The 22,322-nt window shown below is 43.2% G+C and overlaps 1 protein-coding gene and 10 non-coding genes across 11 annotated transcripts; 6 read left to right on the top strand and 5 right to left on the bottom strand.

Moving 5' to 3' along the window:
- Window positions 1–211: 211 nt before the first annotated feature.
- On the bottom strand, window positions 212–12,859 carry LOC134009775 (adipose secreted signaling protein). Its single transcript, XM_062449428.1, has 6 exons — window positions 12,461–12,859; window positions 10,251–10,370; window positions 5,701–5,837; window positions 3,928–4,066; window positions 2,901–3,026; window positions 212–1,492 (listed from the first exon to the last, which is right to left on the bottom strand). Exons 2-6 carry the CDS (start codon window positions 10,267–10,269, stop codon window positions 1,392–1,394), a joined length of 522 nt encoding a protein of 173 aa, XP_062305412.1. The 5' UTR covers window positions 10,270–10,370; window positions 12,461–12,859; the 3' UTR covers window positions 212–1,391.
- Window positions 12,860–16,025: 3,166 nt separating this feature from the next.
- Window positions 16,026–16,098, top strand: trnak-cuu (transfer RNA lysine (anticodon CUU)). Its single transcript has one exon. It is a non-coding gene; the product is annotated as a tRNA-Lys (tRNA).
- Window positions 16,099–16,843: 745 nt separating this feature from the next.
- Window positions 16,844–16,917, bottom strand: trnan-guu (transfer RNA asparagine (anticodon GUU)). Its single transcript has one exon. It is a non-coding gene; the product is annotated as a tRNA-Asn (tRNA).
- Window positions 16,918–17,287: 370 nt separating this feature from the next.
- trnan-guu (transfer RNA asparagine (anticodon GUU)) lies at window positions 17,288–17,361 on the top strand. Its single transcript has one exon. It is a non-coding gene; the product is annotated as a tRNA-Asn (tRNA).
- A 293-nt stretch (window positions 17,362–17,654) lies between these two features.
- Window positions 17,655–17,728, top strand: trnan-guu (transfer RNA asparagine (anticodon GUU)). The gene has a single exon. It is a non-coding gene; the product is annotated as a tRNA-Asn (tRNA).
- Window positions 17,729–18,024: 296 nt separating this feature from the next.
- trnan-guu (transfer RNA asparagine (anticodon GUU)) lies at window positions 18,025–18,098 on the top strand. The gene has a single exon. It is a non-coding gene; the product is annotated as a tRNA-Asn (tRNA).
- Window positions 18,099–19,292: 1,194 nt separating this feature from the next.
- On the top strand, window positions 19,293–19,366 carry trnan-guu (transfer RNA asparagine (anticodon GUU)). Its single transcript has one exon. It is a non-coding gene; the product is annotated as a tRNA-Asn (tRNA).
- A 1,244-nt stretch (window positions 19,367–20,610) lies between these two features.
- On the bottom strand, window positions 20,611–20,682 carry trnag-ucc (transfer RNA glycine (anticodon UCC)). Its single transcript has one exon. It is a non-coding gene; the product is annotated as a tRNA-Gly (tRNA).
- An 813-nt stretch (window positions 20,683–21,495) lies between these two features.
- On the bottom strand, window positions 21,496–21,569 carry trnan-guu (transfer RNA asparagine (anticodon GUU)). The gene has a single exon. It is a non-coding gene; the product is annotated as a tRNA-Asn (tRNA).
- Window positions 21,570–21,690: 121 nt separating this feature from the next.
- trnak-cuu (transfer RNA lysine (anticodon CUU)) lies at window positions 21,691–21,763 on the top strand. The gene has a single exon. It is a non-coding gene; the product is annotated as a tRNA-Lys (tRNA).
- A 262-nt stretch (window positions 21,764–22,025) lies between these two features.
- On the bottom strand, window positions 22,026–22,098 carry trnak-cuu (transfer RNA lysine (anticodon CUU)). Its single transcript has one exon. It is a non-coding gene; the product is annotated as a tRNA-Lys (tRNA).
- Window positions 22,099–22,322: the final 224 nt, after the last annotated feature.

The following is a 22,322-nucleotide window of genomic DNA, read 5'->3' on the forward strand; positions in this document are numbered from 1 at the left end:
GAGTAGATACGTAGATACACACACACACACACAGGATAAACACTTCCATGACCCCAGGATTATTACATTCTCAGAATGCCACCTCCTTCTCCCTGAACTGGGTTACCAGACCTCATCGCCACTCTCTCCCTTATCAAGTTGTGGTGCTGATTGCCCTCTAGAGGATGCTCTTTGAACTACATCCTGCGATATGGGGAAAAAAGAAAGCAACTTTCTGTTCAACAGTACCATTTATTATTTCATTCATGGCATAAGAAAAACACGGAAAGACTGTCACACAAACACAGGGAACACAGTATCGACTAATTCTAGATGCTACATTCCTGGCTGGACAGTTGCTTCACAAATTAGGATGTTTTTCCCCACACCCCTAATCCTACTCCAAACACTCAACCAGGATATCTCTGGTCTGTCATGGTGCAAGACCAGCAGACGGGCTTCTTTGCAACAGACTACATTTACCAGAAATCACCCCCAAAATACTTTAAGGCTGAACTCATCTAAAGCACATAGAGGGGACATGAAGATGGTAAGATTAGGATATTTGTGTTGATTTGTGACACAGGATCCATTTGAAAGGGGGAGAGAGGAGGGAACATCTATAAGGGTGTAGTGTTGAATTCTGCCCACCCAGTAGCTCATGCTGCCAATCAATCATGCACTCAATCAATTATTTCAGGAGTCATGTCAAAATATATATATTTTTTCTAAATGTAAAATTGTATTTGATAAAAACAGACTTTTTCAAAGCCCTGGGAGCTGAAAAAATGTAAAAGCTTTTAACTGGAGAGCAAAATAGGCACTTGCATTTCAAATGGAAAACCAAGTCCCCAAAAAGGATTAAACAATCGCGCACATTTCTCAGTTACTCAGAGGCGAGCACAGTGAGGTCTTGAGCGCCCCCCAGTGGTAGGAGTGAGTCACGACGGCCCTTGGGAGACAGATTTTACTTGGAGATAATTATTAACTATAATAGGCTGGATAAGTCTCAAAACAATGTTGAAGACTGACAAACTCATGATGTCTGAGTATTAGATCCATGACTGAGAGACCATACAAACACACAGAAGCAGTACCAGAGTAACATTCAAAGTAGTTTAAAATAAGTATAAGTAAATAAATCTATTTGAGAGGAAATCAGGCTTGTGTTAGATATACCTTAGGTATTCATGTCATTCCTGTTCTGGTTCAGACAGATTAAACCATTGTCCACTGTCTGCCCTGGTCTCCTTAAGAATCAAGGGCATGTCGGGATGATTGAGGATAAGGTGAAATGTCACACGTGACACTGTCTTTTGTGTGTGTATTCGTGCCAGTGTGTGTTTGTGTTGTGTATGTGTGTACGCGTGTGTGCTTGGGAGAATGTTGGGTGGCAGTTCTCGAGATCTCTTCTAATCAAATCCTTGCCAGTCACTCTGTTCAGAGTCGTACTCCAGCTCTGCTCCCACGCAGCGCACTCCCTCCAACAGCATAGGGGTGCCATGGTGGCGGTCTGCAGGAGAGAGGGGGGAGGGAGAGGATACAGAGGGAGTTGGAGAGAGAGAGAAATATTGTGTGTGTGTGTAAGAGCAAGAGGGAGTGTAGGAGAGTGGATGTAGGAGAGTGGATGTAGGAGAGTGGGTGTAGGAGAGTGGGTGTAGGACAGTGCCAGACAGAGAGAGAGAGAAATATTGTGTGTGTGTGTGTGTGTGTGTGTGTAAGAGCAAGAGGGAGTGTAGGAGAGTGGATGTAGGAGAGTGGGTGTAGGACAGTGCCAGACAGAGAGAGAGAGAAATATTGTGTGTGTGTGTGTGTGTGTGTGTAAGAGCAAGAGGGAGTGTAGGAGAGTGGATGTAGGAGAGTGGGTGTAGGAGAGTGGGTGTAGGACAGTGCCAGACAGAGAGAGAGAGAAATATTGTGTGTGTGTGTGTGTGTGTAAGAGCAAGAGGGAGTGTAGGAGAGTGGATGTAGGAGAGTGGGTGTAGGACAGTGCCAGACAGAGAGAGAGAGAGAGAGAGAGAGAGAGAGAGATAGATAGATAGAAATATAATTTAAATGAGAAATCAGGGGGAGGGCAGAAAGAGAGACAAGAGAGAGAGACACAGACCGAGGAGGGTAGATCGAAGAAGGGGGGGGGGGGGGGGGGGTTTGGGAAAGGGAGGGGATGTCAACATGAAAAACTGTGTAATTCCTCTGTAACCTATCCCCCCAGTGTGCAGTCTGGGGCTGCAGTAGTGTTGGTCAGGCAGCACTGGTAGAATAAGAGGCTTAAGATCCTCAGGGCCCTCCTGGCCTCAGCACGCACGGACAGCATCCCCACAGATGTTCAGGTCTGCACCATGGGAATGAAACACTCTCTCACACACAAACACACACACATCCCCGCCCCCAACCCCCATCTGCTGACACAAACGCATATCTCTAATTCACACTGCCACTCTGTTTCAAACTATCCAGACAGCAAAAAAAATTATGGAGAACAAACGCTGGCTGAAAGCAAATTAATTACTGGTTCGTTCCAGGGCCGCAAAGCGCAGAAGACAGAGAGAGACCACTAGACGCATTTAAATGTTGACTGTCATGATGAGTAAGCGAAAGAGTCTACAGCACACCACTTGGTAGTGATTTGACTTGTATGGAAGCTATTATTAAGCTGATCTACTAATGCTTGAACCGGTCCTTAGCCACCATAAGGGGGCAGCAGCACACCATCAAGTTCCCCCCCACTTCCCATTCCTGCAAATTGGAGAAAAAAAACTAAAAAAATAAATAATGACAGTTAAAGAATAGAACACTCTTCGGTGGTAGCTGAATGTAGCTGTGTTGAAAAGCAGTTGCTATTTGCTGCTATTGGACGTTCAACACAAACAAAACAACAGCCATGTTGTTTGTGTTGGATGCGTCTGGTCCGAGGTCCTTACCCATGACTCTGGCGTGAACTTTGACCCTGATGCACACGTCCTCCTTGGTCTCGCTCACCAGCAGCACCTCCTCACAGAGCACCCCCTCATGTTGGGCCACGTACTCACACGTCACCCTTAAACCCCCTGGGAGAGGAGGGAGAGAGAGAGGGAGGAGAGGAGAGGGGGTGAGAGGGGAAGGAGTGGAGAAGGGGAGAGGAAAGAGAGGGAGAGAGGGGGAGAGAGAGGGAGAGGAGAAGGGGAGAAGGAGGGAGAGAGAGAGAGGGGAAGAAAAGAATGGATGAGGAGGAGGACAGATTGAGAGAGAGGAGAGAGGGACAACAGACAGTAGAGGGAAGGCAGAGATGAAGAGAAGGGAAGAGTAAGGAAAATAACAGGAGGAAAGAGAGAAAAGACTGAGTGTGTGTACTGATTGGACCGGGGACAGACAGACACACAGTCAGCCCACCAAGGGAGCTAACAGTTAACCACAGAGGAAGAACACTGGGAGGTCATTAAACATTGCTGAGATAAATAAATATTATACCCACACAGACACAGACACGCACACACACACACACACAGACAGGCACACGCACACAGACCAGCAGGTCATGAGAAGGCTGTAGAGGTTAATAGGCTCCGTTCAGTTCGTAGAAAAGTGTGTTGTAATAGCCATGTGAGGTAGGTGATGAAATTCTCATCATGGAAATCCCCCAAATTTCAACACCCTCTTGCTTTTAGGGCGGGTTCACAGCTAAAGGTCTGTTTCAAATCAATGGTGAGGATTATACATAGTTTACATTTTCCAACTGGTCCCGTTTGTGAACATAAAGACCAAACTCTAACGGTCCAGAAAAGAATGTAAATTAATGTGGTTTCAAATGTCGTTCAATTATTAGTCATACAATTTGCTGGTTAATGGATAACAAACCCAGCACTATTTCAACCTAGATATCGTAGGCCTACATCATGGAGCACCGACTGGTCATGCAGAGAGGGAGGGATAAAGGGATGGAAAGAGGGAGCGATGGAGGGTGAGACCTACCGTCTGCTCCTGGGGATGTGTCTGTGATGCGGAGGTGAGGATTGGGGATGGGGGCAGGGCACACATCCTTCCCCAGGAAGGGGACCTCCGGCAGGGTAAAGACAATCTCATACTTGTGCTGGGTCTTCAGGAAGCCAACCTAGGAGAGCCAGGGGGGAGGGAGAGGAGGAAAAAAGAAAAGGAGACAGCAAGGAAGAACGCAAGAGAGAGAAAGAGAGAGAGGCAGGGAGAGAGAGACAGGGAAAGAGAGAGGCAGGGAAAGAGAGACAGGGAGAGAGAGGGAGAGAGAGAGAGAGAGAGAGAGAGAGACAGGGAGAGACAGGGAGAGACAGGGAGAGACAGGGAGAGAGACAAAGTGACAGGGGGTCAGATTGGAGTATGGAACACTGTGAATCAATAAAGATCTATGATTTGATGGCATTTGGTCTCTGGAATCATGCTCTTGATATATGCAGTACATTCAACTGAAATAGGAGTTGGACACAGTGAAAGAGGGAGAGAGCTGGCATGGAGAAAGATATCAGAAACATGAAAGTGAAACGCAGAGCAAACAAACAGCTGGAGGCGAAGAGGATACCAAGAAAAAGAGAAAATAATCCAGAGAGGGGGAGAAAGAGATATATAGAAGGTGAATGAGCAAGCGAGAGAGAGAGCAGCAAGGGAGCCTAAGATAAGCTTCAGCTCTTCCAGCAAGAATTGTAAGCGCAAACAATCCAGCCACCAGCTGACAGCACTCTTAATCACTAACCAAACAAACAGATAGACAGGGGAACGAGGAAAGAAAGCAGATGAGAAAGGGAGAGTACAATGGGAGAACAAGGAGCTAAATCATGCAGCTATGTGTAACAGTATAGTTATGCCTTCCATTTTTCATCCCACACCCCTTCCCAACCCTATCAAAAGTCTCACTCCGGGGCAACTGAATCAAAGAGGGCCTTAGAACCGTACACACCCACGCTCCCTGCTGTACTCGACACACTGTGATCGGCTGGAACGAGTGTGGCTCTTGACTCTTATGCACACACACATTATGTATGCAGTATGCACCCCCCCCCCCCCCACACACACACACACACTCTCTCTCATTTATGCACTGTGTCTACAATGCGACTCTGATGGCAGTTGAACCTGGAGTTTATAAAAGACTTGTATGTATGATTTATCCTGAGGGGGACAGCTGTAGGTGTTGTTGACAAATCTCCATGCAGCCAGACTGCCCTGTCTGGTAGTCTTCCACAGTGTCCAGGCCTCCAGCCACCCAGCCACCCAGCAACCCAGCAACCACGTGTGGGAACAACAAGAGCCAGTGGGGCAAGACTGAAGGGGGTTCAAGTCAACTTTGACATCTTTATGATATTTAGATTAAGAAATGTCAAAGGGTGATGACACTAAATAATGAGACGAGTTATGTAAATGATTTAACAGAGGTATGATTGATTTCACGACAGGTAGGGGGTTGAGGAGGGAGAAGAGAGGAGGAGAGGAGCCGACATCCTCGCCCCGAGCCTTCAGGCCACATCCAGCAGATTAGCCCAGATGAGAGAGAAAACTTTTGATCTTCATAGTCACGCAGGTTAAACTTATTACAGTTCTAACACACGGGGGGGGGGAGGGGGGGGGGAGGGGACTGGCACTGGCTGTTCTGAGGCAAGGACCAAGAACGAGAGACTGAACCGCTAATGAACGAACGGGTACTGATGGAGAGTAACGTCGGTGGAAACCACGACGCCGACCCTTAATCCACCCAACAACAAAACAAAAAAAACCACTCACCTTGACCAGGAAGTTGCCATCGGGTTCCGGGATCACCATGACGACCGAGTCGTGCAGTTTCTCGTCAAAGTGCACGTGGGAGGGGGCAGCGGACGCTTCCTCGGAGAAACGCACGCCCCCCGTCTTCGCTGTGGATTCTGGGGGCAGAGCAACAGGACTTAGTACAGTGTCACACACACACACGCACAGTCATTATATTAAAGCCAATGAAAGAACAGGTGAAAGCCTGGCTATAGAATCGCAATCTCTTGAAAACACAATGGACCACACGCAGGCAGTAATTAGTTAAATCCAAGCTGGCACCTTGAGAGCTCCATGAGCCTCTGAGCCCCAATCACAACTCTTTATCACTCTCAGTAGCGTTCTCATCTAGGAGAGAGAGAGAGAGAGAGAGAGAGAGAGAGAGAGAGAGAGAGAGAGAGAGAGAGAGAGAGAGAGAGAGAGAGAGAGAGAGAGAGAGAGAGAGAGAGAGAGAGAGAGAGAGAGAGAGAGAGAGAGAAAGCAGGAGTGAGTGAGAACAGGTCAGAGAAGGGATACTGCGAGTGAGGGTGAGATGTAGAAAAGACATGGAATGCAAAACAGAAGGTTGTCGACAGCATGTCTACATATGACCGCACCTGTAGTCAACACCTTAAGGGTAAATAACAAGAGTGGGCTTGAGGCAGTGAAAGCGAGAGAGACATAATAATAACCTGGATACAAGTTGTACACCTGTGTGGTGTAGTTACACGTATGTATATGTTTAACTGCCGTGTGTGTCTCTCTGTATGTGAGTGTATGAAATACAAGCATATATAAGGCCATGATTTACATTGATGAATATTTCTGTAATTCGACGTTGCTTTGGCAATATGAACAATTGTTGTTTTCATGCCAATAAAGCCCTTTGAACTGACAGAGACAGAGAGAGCGCAGGATAGTGAGAGGGAAAACTAGAGAAAGGGAGCGCGAGAGCAAGAGACGCCTCCTAATAACGCCACGTATGAAGACAAGCTTGGACTACAGCTAGCGATGGGGATCGATACCCGGTTCTGTAAGGACCCCGTTCCAAATTTCTCAAAACCCGAAGATCAATAAGGTCCGAGCTTATCGATACCGCTATCGAGACTAGGTAGGCTAATATAATGTAATTTATGTCTCGAGAGATAAGTTATGTCATTTAAATCAAATCACTGGTGCACAAACGTACATCGATTGTCTAATAGAATTACTAAATTCAATTGAATGGCCTGTCAACCGCCTTTAAACTAAAAGAAGAAGAATTTAATTTGTTCACACCCTACTTATTTCTCATTTTGTTGCTAGCTACAATGGCTGAACGTACTAAGCGGTTAAAGGCTTGGCTACATTTTAATTAAGCCAAAGATGAGGACGAAGTGACGTGTAATATAAGTTCTAAGATAATTTCTTGTAAGGGACAATAATAATAATAATAAGCCTCAATAATAAGAGCCAGGGCTAATAACACCACGTATGAAGACAAGCCTGGACTACAGCTGCCATAACCCCAAGCTGCGATCCACAGGAAGAGCAGATATGAACAGGCCTAACCTCTGCACATCCAAACAACTCTGTTGTCTGTGTGACATTTTATTGCTGGTGCACTATCCTCGATGACAAGCAGATGTTTATTTAACCCTTGTGCTGCCTTCGGGTCACATGACCCAAAGGTTCATAACGAACCATCGTTGTGTTTACCCAATTTTACCCAATACAAAAACAAATTAAAATAATTTTCTTTTAACCTTTGCAATGTGGGGAGTCTGAGACAGCCCAACGGTTAAAAGAAAATGCTTCACTTTGTTTTTGTATGCGGTAAAGTTGTCGCAATACGACGGTGGGTCACAACGACTGATGGGTCAGAATGACCCGAAAATAATACAAGGGTTAAAATATAATAGTTTTCTGGCCATGAACATGCTGACACAGCAGTTGGAACACATCGCAGGAATCACAACGAGTAGTTACTAAAAGAGAAGTTTGACTTTGCGCTGTCTCCAAGACCAAACTAGACAATGTGCCAGGTCATGTCTTGAATGTGGCAAAATACATTAACAATATAGTCTTATCAGGCACTGATGGTGGTGAATTTAGACTGGTATCTTCAGTAAATTACAAAAATATACTGTCAATCACTGAAACATACTGACATTAACTCCAATTTGTTTATGTTTTACTATCTGGGCCACGGTGAGTGATTGGAGGGGAGGTTATGCAACTGTCAATATGCACGGGATCAGTGAAGTAAGAGGATATTAAAACTGGAGATAGAGATAGTATATGGCAGGCAGTCATCTCATTTAGTCTACCCTTCAGGTTTATAGCTGTAGATGTGGGAGGTACTTTATGCCTGCCTAAAAGTGAGTTAAGTGTGTCTGTAAAGCTTCATTATTTGGTCAGTTAGTTCAGTTGATGAGGATGATGCCGTGGTCACTCACTCACACACACACGCACGCACACACACACACACGCTCTCTGGTTAGATGATGACGAGGGTGCCAGGGGCGGTGCTGCCTGTGTCTCATTACCACGGGACTGAGAGACCAGTGCCCTTTTAGACAGGCCAGATAATCCAAATTTTCTGGCCAGCAGCCCAGTCCACTGAGGGGAGGACACCAGGACAGCAACTAGCTTGCAACCCAGTCTCTCTATCTCACACACACAGAGAGCTAGCCTCAGTACCCTGGGAGTCAGGTGGCTGAGCAGTTAGGGAAGCGGGCTTGTAATCAGAAGGTTGCCAGTTCGATTCCCGGCTGTGCCAGATGACGTTGTGTCCTTGGGCAAGGCACTTCACCCTACTTGCCTCGGGGGAATGTCCCTGTACTTACTGTAAGTCGCTCTGGATAAGAGCGTCTGCTAAATGACTAAATGTAAATGTACCATCTCTCTCTCCGGTGTCTCCAAAAGGAATCTGTCTCCGTCTCTCCTGACTTTTAATCTGTCTGTTGGGTCTCATCATTTCAGCTTTCGGTGGAGGGTTTTCCCCTTTGCCCCCTCATCCCTCACTCTTACTCTCTCTCCCCTTCCTCTCTCTCCCCTTCCTTTATCTCCCCATCCTTTATCTCCCCTTCCTCTCTCTCCCCTTCCTCTCTCTCCCCTTCCTCTCTCTCCCCTTCCTCTATCTCCCCTTCCTCTCTCTCCCCTTCCTCTCTCTACCCCCGCAATTTATCTCTGCATCTGACTCCTCTGTCACCATCCTCTGTCTTTGTCTGTCTCTCTCCGTCTCTTCCTCTCTTCTCATGCCTTTCCCTCCAGAGAACAAGAGGCAGTTCCCATTGAGCGACATCTATTGTCAAATTGTTAACTTTCCCTGATAACCATGGTAACTGCCTTTGTAAACTACTGATGTGTCTGCAAGTACCTTTCAGTTCCCCAGATCCCCTACCGTAGAATATCTTTACTCTTGTAGGGAGAAGAGGGAAAACAAATTAAATACAGAAATGCATCGTCCAAATGAGCATCCGCATAGAAGGCCGGTTTAGACAGTGATTGCTCCTGTTCAGTAACCTTATCAAAGCAGAACAAAGACACAGGCACTGGTCTTTCGAGCACCAACAAAAGACCCAAGCTCCACCTGGGGGAAGGAAGGGGGGAGGGGCTGTGACACGTATTAATGACCCCAACAGTAAAAACATGTTGAGTCACAAACTGGCACCTTATCTGGTCTGTTTCCTCTGAGCTTCCAGGCCGTCTTCCTGTTCATTCTGCCTCTGATGAACACACGACTAAATAAAACCGTCTCTCAAAACTAGAAATTATTTAATTTAGATTAGATAAAGGCAAATTAAGCCAATGGCATACAGGGTCTGAGCCAGAATCTCCTGTCATGCTGCAACAAAGCCTCTGAAATTCACCACCAAAAAAGATTCAATTTATTAAGTTTCCACATAAATCACGCCACAACTCCTTCAAGATTGAAGTAGGCCATGACTTGATGGTAAAACCTGCACAACTGGGGTTTAATGCTCTCCTAAACACCAGTCATGTTCATACGTGTTGACCGGTAGTTTAACCGGTAGAACATCTTAGAAGAGGAATTCAACAACAAGAAAGAGTTAAGTGGCCATGCAGCCAGTCAGTGAATGACACTATCTTGATAGAAAGCCACACATAATATCATGAGAAACACAGGACAGCACAACCAGGGTAACTGATATAGACTGTCTGAGTTAAATAATGATTAAGACTTCCTGGATGCAATAATACAATTATTCCAAGTTAATTTATGCATGGCGAGATGATTCATAGCAGTTGTGTGGTATCGGTTCTGTCTGTCAATTCGAGGTCCTAACCAAGCTTCATACTAGAACAGACAAAGAACAGTCATAAATTCACAGGGAAAAAGGTTACAGTTATAAAAAGGATTATATATCGATTCACTACTACAATCCATTTCTATTTGTTTAGGTTCTAGAAAGACTGCATTCCTAAGGTCCCTCAGGGATGGGGGAGGCAGGAGGTCAAAGGTCGTTGGTTTCTCAGAGCTCTACCCTAAACATATCAGGTATCTGTTCAACGTTTACAAGAAGTGTGGATAGTTTAGTACTTACTCTTTCTGGCTGTTGCCATCCCCACACAGGCACTTCCACAAACTCCCGGTGTCTGTCTTAGTCCCACTGATGCTTACAGCACGTTCATCTCTCTCAACACTGGCTGGCCTCAAATACACCCTGGAAGATTTACAAAGAAGGGAGAAGAAAAACAAAAAAAGAAGGGATGATATCCCAGATTACCATGGTTAAATAGAGGGGGGGAGTAGATTACCCAGTATAAGTAAGGAGTGGTGGGTCATCTTTATTTGAAATAAATTCAGTCTTTTCAAAAGCATTGGTCGAACGTTCACGATAACAACTTCACTGATACTCATATTTCAGACGAAGGGGGGGAAATGGGCAAAGCCACCAAATGAAATCAGGAAATGAATGCTGATTTTAAAGCAGGCTGGTGTTTGTCTGAGTAAATCTGAGCCCCAGGTTAGCATGAGGGTGGGAACAGGCAGACAGCCCAGATGTGCATGTCCTGCAGAGAGCATACGTACTACTGGCAGATACTCAATAAAAAAATAAAGGATAAAACAACAGCAAACATTTAAGAGGATTAGAGTTCAAACTGGACCTTTGAAGTCAGGCTAACATTTAGGTGAAGAGTTATAAAGGCCTCGGGCCATGGTTGTAGATAAAAGAAACAAGTGCAACATTTGAGCAAAACTAAAGCTACCATTATCGGTTGATAAGACGCACGTTTTATATTAGCTGGTCGAGATAAATCGACCATTGTTTTCCACTGTCCAAGACTGGACAGTCTGGCTGAATCCGAAAAACTGAGAGTCAAGGGACTTGACCTGTAAACCAGGGGACACCACAGTACCCTAGTACTCTTGAGATCTTTGAATTTCTAGGGAGTACCAGGATTTGGGGGTGATGGACCTTCACAGATGTCCAGCATCGTGATCTTTAACTTACTCCCTCTAGTTCAGGAGAGCCTGGGAAAGAGGAGGACAAGGACCCACGAATCGTGACAGTTCATCTCTTTCTCACCCAGTGAAGAAGCAGCACAACAGACATGGACAGTGAACAAGAGTGTTCAGTAAAGCTCAGCTCCCCAGATGACATCGGCACAGATCCCTGTCTCTCTCCATGTAAGCCCAGTGTAATGTGTCAGTGATCGCAGGAAAAGCTAAATGGGTCACTATCATTAGAAAATGCCACATGGGACATGTAGATATATAGGCTAACCAACCCCCTTTTTCTGAAATCCCAGCCAGGCTGGAGAAAGCACTGTCTGTAGGGAGTCAGGTGGCTGAGCGGTTATGGAATCAGTCTAGTAATCAGAAGGTTGCCGGTTCGATTCCCCGCCAGACCTATGACGTTGTGTCCTTGGGCAAGGCACTTCACCCTACTTGCCTCGGGGGAATGTCCCTGTACTTACTGTAAGTCGCTCTGGATAAGAGCATCTGCTAAATGACTAAATGTCTGTAGACTTTGCTTACAGGAGGACAGACATACTGGACATATGACAACTAATGGAGAGCTGCATCATATAGGAAGACGATTGTTGTGTAACTGAGACATTAGAAGGATCTGGACCCGATGTGACCCTAAACACAACATCCACGATTAACGGATCACATCGGATATGAATGGACAGTTTTGCCTGAGGCTCAGTGTTCATTAACGTAATCAGGTGGTGAAGAATCTGAAGTTGAGATTTTCAGTAGGCTATTTAAGTGTCTTTTTTCTACATTTAAGGAGTTTAAGGTCTTGATATTGAAATACAGCGAGTGATTTTTGAAGCAAACTATGATAAAACCCAAAGCTTCGTCATCATGCTGTGGCCGACAATTGAAATAACAGACGCCAAGTGAGACTTCTTTTTTTTAAGTCCATGGGAAAAAACAATATCATTCTCGTGTTTGTTTGTTGTGTGGGGTTACGTAAATGCTCTCCTTTATCAAACGAAAACACACCAGCTACAAGATCAATTCAGGCGAGTGTCTGCGTTAATGTTGCTCAATAATGCCTAATTAGGACAGAATAGGACAGTGCGTCGCTGCTTGAAATGACTTAAAATATTGTGGTCCATTGATCATTGTCTTTAACACATATCTGATAAAACGTAAGCCTTATTTGACTCATTACCGAATGCATTTTGAGTAACCATGGCAGAAAACCCTGACGGAAACGACTGTCGAATACACACTGTCACAAAGTTAGGACCAAGTTGATTAAAGTAAATGGTCAAATGTTGGTCTGCAACTTACCTCGCAGTTCAGAATCTGTTTATTGGAGGATCGTGCGCCTTTGCACTGTAAACGCTGCCGTAGGACAAAGTGGGGCGCTGGAGTCGAAATGTGTAGTTTATTCCGACCACCTGCGAACATTCACTTCTGTATCCACTCCCCTTTTCGACTACAATTGTGCCAGCTTCCGCATTGGGTCACGTGGTTTGCAACCTGTGCAGAAGTCTAGAGATACTCGATCTGAACACAGTCCAATTTTTGTATCTGAATTGAACAGCAGGCTTTTCCCTTAAAAATGACTCGGCAACTGTTAGAAATGCATACCATGTCTGATATCGCTAGTTTCAAAAGGGGCGTTACACGCGCCCAACGCCATTTGGTGTGAGGTCGCCACCTGATGGGGATTCTAATCTCTTACATTTCAAATACAACGGTGTTTCAAATACAACTTGATGTCAAGGAAAATACAAAAAATAAAACATTTTATTTTGGGAATCCATAGGTTAAACACAGATAATAAAGGATATCAGTGACATCGGTAGGCCAATTGAATAACTTCTGGTTACAAATCACCAATGACAACCACTAAGCTTTATAATGACACAATAAACGAGATGAAAACATATCTTTATATGTTAACTTCTCAATACCCATATTGTAATCAACAAGTGACCTACAGCAGTTTTCACAGCAAAAATATGTATCTAAAATAACTTCATTTGTTTCATTAAACCACTAATTTTGAAGCTAGCCTTTTTAAAACAAGTTAACTCAAATAATCATCTTAACTCATGCTTATGTGCTCTTATGAATGAGATTGACAATCTGTCCTCCGCGAAGCTTGTAGTCTCTCACTGTTTTCTTCTCATCCAGAATGTCTGTTTGAACACAGAATACACCTATGAGCAAACTTCCATAAATACATTTACCTTATATGTAATACTCTAAACCCCTATAATAACGGCACAAGTACTACATACCCGAAACCAGTGTTTTGCAAGTTTGCATTTATATGCATGCTAATCACTACAGGCTATTACACTACTAGGTATTGTAATTAGTAGAATTATATTGTACATTTGATTGAGTATATTGTAAAACAAATTATTAATCTCTACTACTATAACAATGTACAATCTCATCTCTCGGGAAACAATAAAGTTTAACATTTAATTAAATAGAAAGCAGTGTCACAGGAATGACCTGTGTAATAATACCTTCATACACTAGTTGCATTTTGCTGGGTGTCTTGCCTACTTGTTCACACACATTCTCCAGCAACGTTCTGATTCTTTCCAGAGGAAATACATCGACCTGCAAGCACTTTCCTGCAAACCTCACTACGAGGTTGATTTTATCAGCGCTCCATTGTTCTTCATCCCTTCTGGAGCCATCTTGATCAGTCTCTACTTCCTCTCTAACAGTCAGACTGTGGAGAGCGAAGGGGGTTGGGCACAAATGAATAATTTCCAAGCACAAATTAAATAAATAAAAAGTCAAATGGTAAAATGGTAGCACATGGACTTTGACCAGGATGGAAAACATACATAGGACATACAAATTAGATAAAGTGAGAGAGAGAGAGAGAGAGAGAGAGAGAGAGAGAGAGAGAGAGAGAGAGAGAGAGAAATGGCTCCTGAGAGTAGCGCAAACCTGCTAATTGAAGTGTATGTGGAGGGGGGGGGGGGCGGGGGTTGCATTGTAGTTTGTACAAGAGTGAGAGAGAAAGACAGAGTGATAAGAGAGAGAGAGAGAGAGAGAGAGAGAGAGAGAACAAGAGACTGTAAGCCTCACCTGTCAGGTGTTGATGAATGTTGTGTTGTCTGTTTCTCATTCCCCCTTGATCTTTCATCCCCAGTCTGGCAACAATTAGGCAACACAATGACAAAGAAATTATATGCTTAGTAAACACCTAATAAAAAACATATTGCTTACCACAACAACTTTCACTACATTTTCTTTGTGTGGAACCATAAGACAGACTGCTCTTCCTTCAGTTAAAATAATGACCTTTGTCAATTTTATTTATATGTGACGAAATTTCATTGGGCCTTCTTAGAAAGGGTCTCATCCGGCTTTTTAAAACAAATTTTAAGTGTCTCATCCGGGTCACAAACTAATGTGAGGTGTGCAACAGTTAATAGACCCTCAACGTGCTACTCGTGGCACACAATTAGTCTATTAAAGTTGGAACCATCGGTTCAATCCGAGTACGGCGGACCGAACTTCAGATAGTCTTGGTTTTTCAATAGGCTACTTCACCATAAAACAGACAATATGAAAGAAATATTAAATAAGAATGCCTTTTACAATGCTCAACTAGCATAGGCCTTTAATCAAAGCCTCAGCATCTGCCGCTGCCATTTTGTGGTCGTGTCCCTCAGGTAAGTGTTGCATTAGCAAAAGCAATTTATTTAGCCAACAATTTGCAAGTTAGCCTATAGTGTGGCCTATGTATCGTTTTTGAATGTAGAATTATCATAAACTATAACTAGAACGCGTTGGTAGTTCTATCGAGTTTCCAAAACGTTCCCCGTAGTGCTGGTCTTTGAGAAATGAAGGCTAGGCCGCCTAACAGTTCGGCCTAACGTTAACTAGTTATATTTAAAATCAAGCAACCAAATTATTTTGGTTTCAAAAGCCTTATGGATACTGTAGGTCTCTTGTTTGGTGTTTTAACATATTTTACAAGTGGGGGTTTTCCGTTAACAAGGGACACGTGCTAGGGGCATGGTAGCTATTGGCAGCGCATCTCGGCCTAGCAAAGACCACGTGGAAGTCTTCACTGTTTTCAGGTTCAGGCTATTAGCCTAGCTACATATTAGGGTATTACCACATTTTGTAGCCTACAAGTCGGCGGGCAAGTGCCTAAACTTTAATGAAAGCCACCATGCCCCACATTTTGTAGCCTAGCCTACTTAACGATAGAATGCAAGTCTAAATTCTAACGATAGAATGAATTGTATTCACACAGTTCAGCCGGCATTGCCTTATTGCTTAGGAAACATTGGAAAACGGCAGTTTACATGTATTTTTGGAAAACCGGTTAATGAATAACAAATAGCATACATTTAAAAGTAAAATAGTTAAGTTCACTTACCCCTGGGTAGAAATATGCGTACACTGAACTGTAAACTATCCCCATGTCTCTCTTAATGTAATGTTTTACTTTTAGTTTTACAATGGTGCTTGGTATTTAGCCTACATACAAGCTCACTTGTAGATTCAGCGATAGGTGTGTTCATTTCGGTTTCTGTTTTGTTTCACGTAGATTTTTATGATATGGTCTGCAACTATCTGTACAAAGTAAAGACCTTTGCATGCAATATGCAGTCGACGCAGCAGTTGACGCGTCTTCTGCTGCAGAAACGGTTATAGGTTTGAATGTCCAAAGCGACTGTAGCCTAGGGTCATCTTGGTATTTGGGGAGTTCTGTAGGCCTATTGGACAAACTATTTATTGGAACCTTCTGGATATTTGTATGGCATACTAAATGGTACGGTGATATGAGTGTTTGGACGCAGTCCAGGGTTGTAGAATTTAGCGCGTGCTTTCTTAAAGGGATTTACCAAATATATCGACAGGTGCCCGGCTAGCTCAGTCGGTAGAGCATGAGACTCTTAATCTCAGGGTCGTGGGTTCGAGCCCCACGTTGGGCGCAAGATTTTTTTCCAGTTGATTAATTTTGATGGTTAAAAAATTGCTATAGATTTATATTGACTTTTGGATCATATAAATTATGTATATGATTTTTTGTCGTAGTTATTATTAGAACTCTGTTATTACCAGCTCCTTGTGGTTCTGCACAATCGGTTATGGGGCTTTCACACAGGCAACTGTCTCGGCTCCTCCCCCAACACCAACGTTTCTTTGACAAAGCTTTGGAATTGAATGCCTTGTGCTGTTGTCTGTGTGAGTGGTACATTGGCATGTCTTGCTGTTGACCAAAGACTGGTGAATCAAGCCCACCCAGGGATGTAAAGATTTTCATTGTGGTTGGTTGGGGGGCGCGATCTTTTTTATTTTTTGTATTTTTATTTTTACTGTAAGCAATTAAGGAAAGGCTTAGTAATACAATTTAGATAGACAATGTTCCTAAGTGAAGGGCTAGCCATTCCTTTACATTAAATAAGCTAAAAGAGATGAATTGCCACCGAGAGTTTTTACTGAGTGACTAATGCCTGAGGCAACGCTTGTTATCCTCCCCTCCCCCACCCAGTGTCAAACTCCCCTCACCAGATCCTCCTGCATCTGTTGTTTGTAGCTTTCTTCTCTCAGTCTGCTCTATAGTCTCTGTGTTGATCTGTTTAATGTTGTCAGGGCTGTTTGAAGCTTTAGTGAACGTTGTCACAGGCTATGAATTGAATAGTAAACAATAATATTTGTCAAAAGGAAAAGGAGATGCGTCCCTGGGTGGACTCGAACCACCAACCTTTCGGTTAACAGCCGAACGCGCTAACCGATTGCGCCACAGAGACCATATGACCCATTATATGGGGGCATATCTAAACATCTACCCTATGTGTGTGTGTGTGACGTAAAAGTTTCCTTCAAAGAAAAGTAGTATTCCGTATATTTCAGATTTAATTTAAGGAACTAAATTTAGCCTCTGATGTAACCCACGCCCCCCCTCTCTTTAGTATATAAAATTGTCTGTGGTGCAGTTAGTTAGTTAATCTTTCTTATAGCAATACCTCAAACCATCCAACCTCCAACTAACCTCTGATTTCTAAGTGTAATAGATGGTGATAATATGGAGTTAGTCAATGTATAAGTTTTACAGATTCAAAATATGTGGGGCTAGACATCAAGATTCAAAAACACATTCCCTTTTGGAATTCACAGCAAGTCTCTGTGGCGCAATCGGTTAGCGCGTTCGGCTGTTAACCGAAAGGTTGGTGGTTCGAGTCCACCCAGGGACGAAAGTTTTTTATGAATGCAGTTATACATCCAATATTTAGTTCAGTAGTTAAAGAAAAAAATATTTTTGTGGAGCTCTGCAATCTTTTTAGCTAGTTTTCCTGTTTGGCTTTGTTTGGAACTAATGTGCGTACACATGAACCACATGACCATCTAGCGTTGTTCTGACCCTTTGTTGAAGCAACTCGTTCTTTTTATGTGTCTGGATATGTTAACAATGCAGGTCTTTAAAATGATCGATGCCTGTAGTAGAGTGAAAAAGAAAGTCCCTACCACTGAAGTCTTGTGCATCCATGTCTCTGTGGCGCAATCGGTTAGCGCGTTCGGCTGTTAACCGAAAGGTTGGTGGTTCGAGTCCACCCAGGGACGAGAGCTTTTAATGAATCCAGTTATACATTCAATATTTAGTTCAGTAGTTACAGAACATTACATTTTTCTGGAGCTCTGCAATCTTTTCAGCTAGTTTTCCTATTCATTTTAATCTCCTGTTTGGCTTTGTTTGGAACTATTATCATACACTGTAACCATATGACCAACTAGCATTCTGACCCTTTGTTGAAGCAACTCTTTCTTTGTATGTGTCTGGATATGTAGACAATTCAAGTCTTTAAAATGATACTTGTGATAGAGAGAAAGTCCCTACCAATGAGGGAGGATGCATCCCTGTCTCTGTGGCGCAATCGGTTAGCGCGTTCGGCTGTTAACCGAAAGGTTGGTGGTTCGAGTCCACCCAGGGACGAGAGTTTTTCATGAATCCAGTTATACAGTCTTTTATTGTCAGGTACACAGAACAACACACAACCAGACTGGGCACTGTAATTCTTAGGACAATACAACGCAAAGCAACCTGGCATAACATACATACTCAGAACATCCATGATCGGTTAGCGCGTTCGGCTGTTAACCGAAAGGTTGGTGGTTCGAGTCCACCCAGGGACGAGAGTTTTTCATGAATCCAGTTATACAGTCTTTTATTGTCAGGTACACAGAACAACACACAACCAGACTGGGCACTGTAATTCTTAGGACAATACAACGCAAAGCAACCTGGCATAACATACATACTCAGAACATCCATGATAGGCTAAAATATAATAAATCTCCTAAATATACAAAATAATATACAATGTAGTATACTAAACCTCTAATACACATAATAATCAAATACTAACCATATAAACCTATATTAACCTTAAGACAAGTGGGATACAATAAGTGCAATTTTTGCTGATAGTGCTACCAGTAGCTGAAAGTGACAGTGTGTAAAGTGGCTAGTGAGAAAGTGTCGAGAGTGCATCAATGTCCATATCAATGTCCTTTCAGAAGCCTGATGGCCCTTGGAAAGAAACTGTTCTCCAGTCTGCGTGTGCGAGACCAAATGCTTCGATATCGCCTGCCAGAAGACAACAGGGTAAAAAGACTGAAGGATGGGTGGTAACAGTCTCTTAGAATCCTGCCAGCTTCCCTGAGGCATCGTGTGTGGTAGGTGTCCTGTAGGGCTGGGAGCTTCCTGACAATGATGAACTCAGCAGACCTGACCACACTACGTAGGGCCTTGTGGTCCCTGTCTGTGCAGCTCCCATACCACACTGTGAACCAGTCAGTATGCTCTTTATAGTGTATCTGTAGAAGTTAGTGAGGATGACTTGAGTCCATGCCAAACTTCTTCAGTCTCCTCAGGAAGAAGAGGCGTTTCTGGGCCGCTTTGACCACCTTGTCCCTGTGAACAGACCAGGTGAGATAATTGCTGATTTTGTTTGGAACTATTAGCGTACACATGAAACATTTGACCACCTAGCTTTTTGACCCTTTGTTGAAGCAACTCGTTCTTTTTATGTGTCTGTATATGTCGACAATCCAGGTCTTTCAAATGATCGATGCCTGTAGTAGAGTGAAAAAGAAAGACCCTACCACTGGAGGAGTGGGCATCCCTGTCTCTGTGGCGCAATCGGTTAGCGCGTTCGGCTGTTAACCGAAAGGTTGGTGGTTCGAGTCCACCCAGGGACGAAGTTTTTCATTTACACTGTAAACACAATCAAACGTGTAGAGCTCTGGAAAAAATGTAGAAAAGTTGAGAAGGACAATTTTGAGTGAGAAACAGAAGGGTGGAATTTAGAGGCCTGTGCAAATTTAACTTTTCTGTTCCTCACTCAAAATTGTCCTTCTCACGTTTTAGAAAATGAAAGAAAAAGGTGCAGTTTCCAGAACTGTATATGCTACAGTGGAACTGTATAGGGGGGCTGTAGAATTGGATCGCTGACAGTTATATGGCCCTGCCCTGACAATTTTGTCCAAATAATATTACGCTTAATATCTTTTTACTTTCATAATATGCACACTATTACCAATAACATCAATAGTAAAAAAACAAAACAAAATGAATTATGATTGCAACATCCGGGATAGCAAGGATAGGTAAGGCAATCAAGCCTGAATGCAATCGAACCATCTCAGTTCTCTGAGATGGGTCCAACTGGAGATTTCTCTCCTCAGGCCCCTCTCATCCAGATGTCCTGCAAGCAGTCATTCATGCATACATGCACATCAGTCATCCATTCAGAGCCTGGGGTCTGAGGAGAGAGGTTCCGGTCTGAGGCAAGCAGTTGGACCCTATCCCGGATGTTGCAATCAGAATTTTTTCAAATACACAGTCCTGTACATATGTATTTGCAACCACGTTCTTAATTGAATTTTTTTTTTTATCGCTAGTTTGCTACGCTAAGTTACATTGCTGATTTGCACAACAGTTCCGCATTTCTCTGATTAGCCTTGAATGGACTTCATGCATGTCTAAAGTTTTAACTAAATTCCATTAGCAGCTAATTTCATTTGATATCAGTGCATAACACTACTTGCTTTGGAGACATCGATATACGTAACCGTAACCAAGTGGTGTCTCATTTCATAGGGCTATGTAGCCCTTACCCCTCAGTTTTGAGGGACAAGGGCTAGGGGTAAGCTAAGGGTAAGGGGTAGTGGTAAGACAGTATTGGGATTCGGCCTTAACCTTACCGAATACTACCATTTGTGGCCACTATAGAGATTTGGGGGCCGCTGTTTTGCCTTTTTCTTATGCGATTGCGAGAACCGTCTCAGATCAGATTTTTTAAAAAGAACTACAGTACACATCTCTGCAATCAAAGGTAAGATATCCTCAGATCTAGATAGATCTTAAGCTAGCTAGCTAAATCATTAATGAACATGTTTAGCAGATTATATTTAATTGTAATATATCTTTTGTAAAAGATGTTTGCGTTGGCCGGGAATCGAACCCGGGTCAACTGCTTGGAAGGCAGCTATGCTCACCACTATACCACCAACGCATACTGCAAGGAATTCTGGGTAGGGTAAAATCCCTAAAACGTTTCCCATTCATTCTCTATGGTAGTGCCAAACCACTACGGATGTAATATTCTGACGGCCTCTGGTAGGTCTTTTACTATTACGTATGCGACTCCCATAAAAGAAATGATAATGATACATATCGAGCGGAAAAAACAAGTAAATCTTATTGTTTTACTGCCAGCTACTCTACCAATGTTGTCTGGAGATGTCAAAGTGTATGTATTAGGATGTAGAAAACAACCGTATTTTTACCTACATTTTTAGCAAACATTTTCTAAAGTTTGTTACTGTACTGTACCTCACGTAGTCTGAACTACAGAAGTCGGCTCATATTTAATATTTTACGTTACACACTGTATCTAGTTTACTAGCTCACGTTATTGTATCTGCACAGTAGTCGGCTAAACTCACAGACTGTATATAGATTGGTTGCTCGTCTTGTTACTACTAATCGGCTTAAACGGACGATACAGTAGCTTGCTTGATCATGTCATGTTGCAGTAGCCAGCAAATCTGACTGTATCTAAGTGAATGCTCGTATTATTCGTATCTACAGCAGTCTGTTAATAATATATTACGATAACACTAACAGAAGGTAGGAGGAGGGAATGGTGCATGCGGGAAAATACATGAATTACAATGAAAATTGTTCTAATAACTAGACTAATTAGCTCACGGTCTGTATCTAGCAATCTAGAGAGACCTTACTACTGGACTCGCCAGCAAGATCCGTTGTTCCATCAGTTAGCTTTGAGTTTCAAAAAGATATTTCCACCGACAAAAAAACTAATCGTCCCTGGGTGGACTCGAACCACCAACCTTTCGGTTAACAGCCGAACGCGCTAACCGATTGCGCCACAGAGACGTTGTGGCGTCGGGTAGAAGTCTTGGGTTTTTTTCCCATACTGCAATGGGAAATGTGGATGTGTGGAAGGGGGAGGGTTCACCTGTTGGACCAATTAAATTGCTTTATAGACTGTGACGTAGCCCGGCTAGCTCAGTCGGTAGAGCATGAGACTCTTAATCTCAGGGTCGTGGGTTCGAGCCCCACGTTGGGCGATATTTTTTTGAAATGCATGGCTGTACACTTTCTGATTTCAGTACTCTGAAATGCAGAAAATTATATGTAAAAAAATATAAAATTGAGGTTCAAGCCAAGAAAAATTAATAGTTATTGTACTAGCACTAACACCAGTATTTATGTAAAATTAATTATAATTTGTAAAAAATAATTGAAACAGCAGTTAATATGATCCAAAACACAGTTTTAAGTTAGCAACCTTGTTACAAGCAAATGAATCAACGCAGTTCAAAAACTATGCGCCCAACGTGGGGCTCGAACCCACGACCCTGAGATTAAGAGTCTCATGCTCTACCGACTGAGCTAGCCGGGCAGCTGGTAATTAGGCCACTTGAAAACGCAATAAAATCATGTCCACAAATACACTATTAAATGCTAAGTGCTGTTTTCAAATTTCCTAAGCAAAAAAGATATCGGATTACCATTTTTTATGATTAACTGACATGGCTGTAGCAGCCGTGTCTCACCCAAAGCTATGGAGTAGGATTACTTGCCAAAAGATTGTAAAATCGTAATCTGAAGTGTTGTATTTGCACT

The sequence above is a fragment of the Osmerus eperlanus genome, chromosome 23 (genome assembly GCF_963692335.1).
Source record: "Osmerus eperlanus chromosome 23, fOsmEpe2.1, whole genome shotgun sequence".
Lineage (NCBI taxonomy): Eukaryota > Metazoa > Chordata > Actinopteri > Osmeriformes > Osmeridae > Osmerus > Osmerus eperlanus.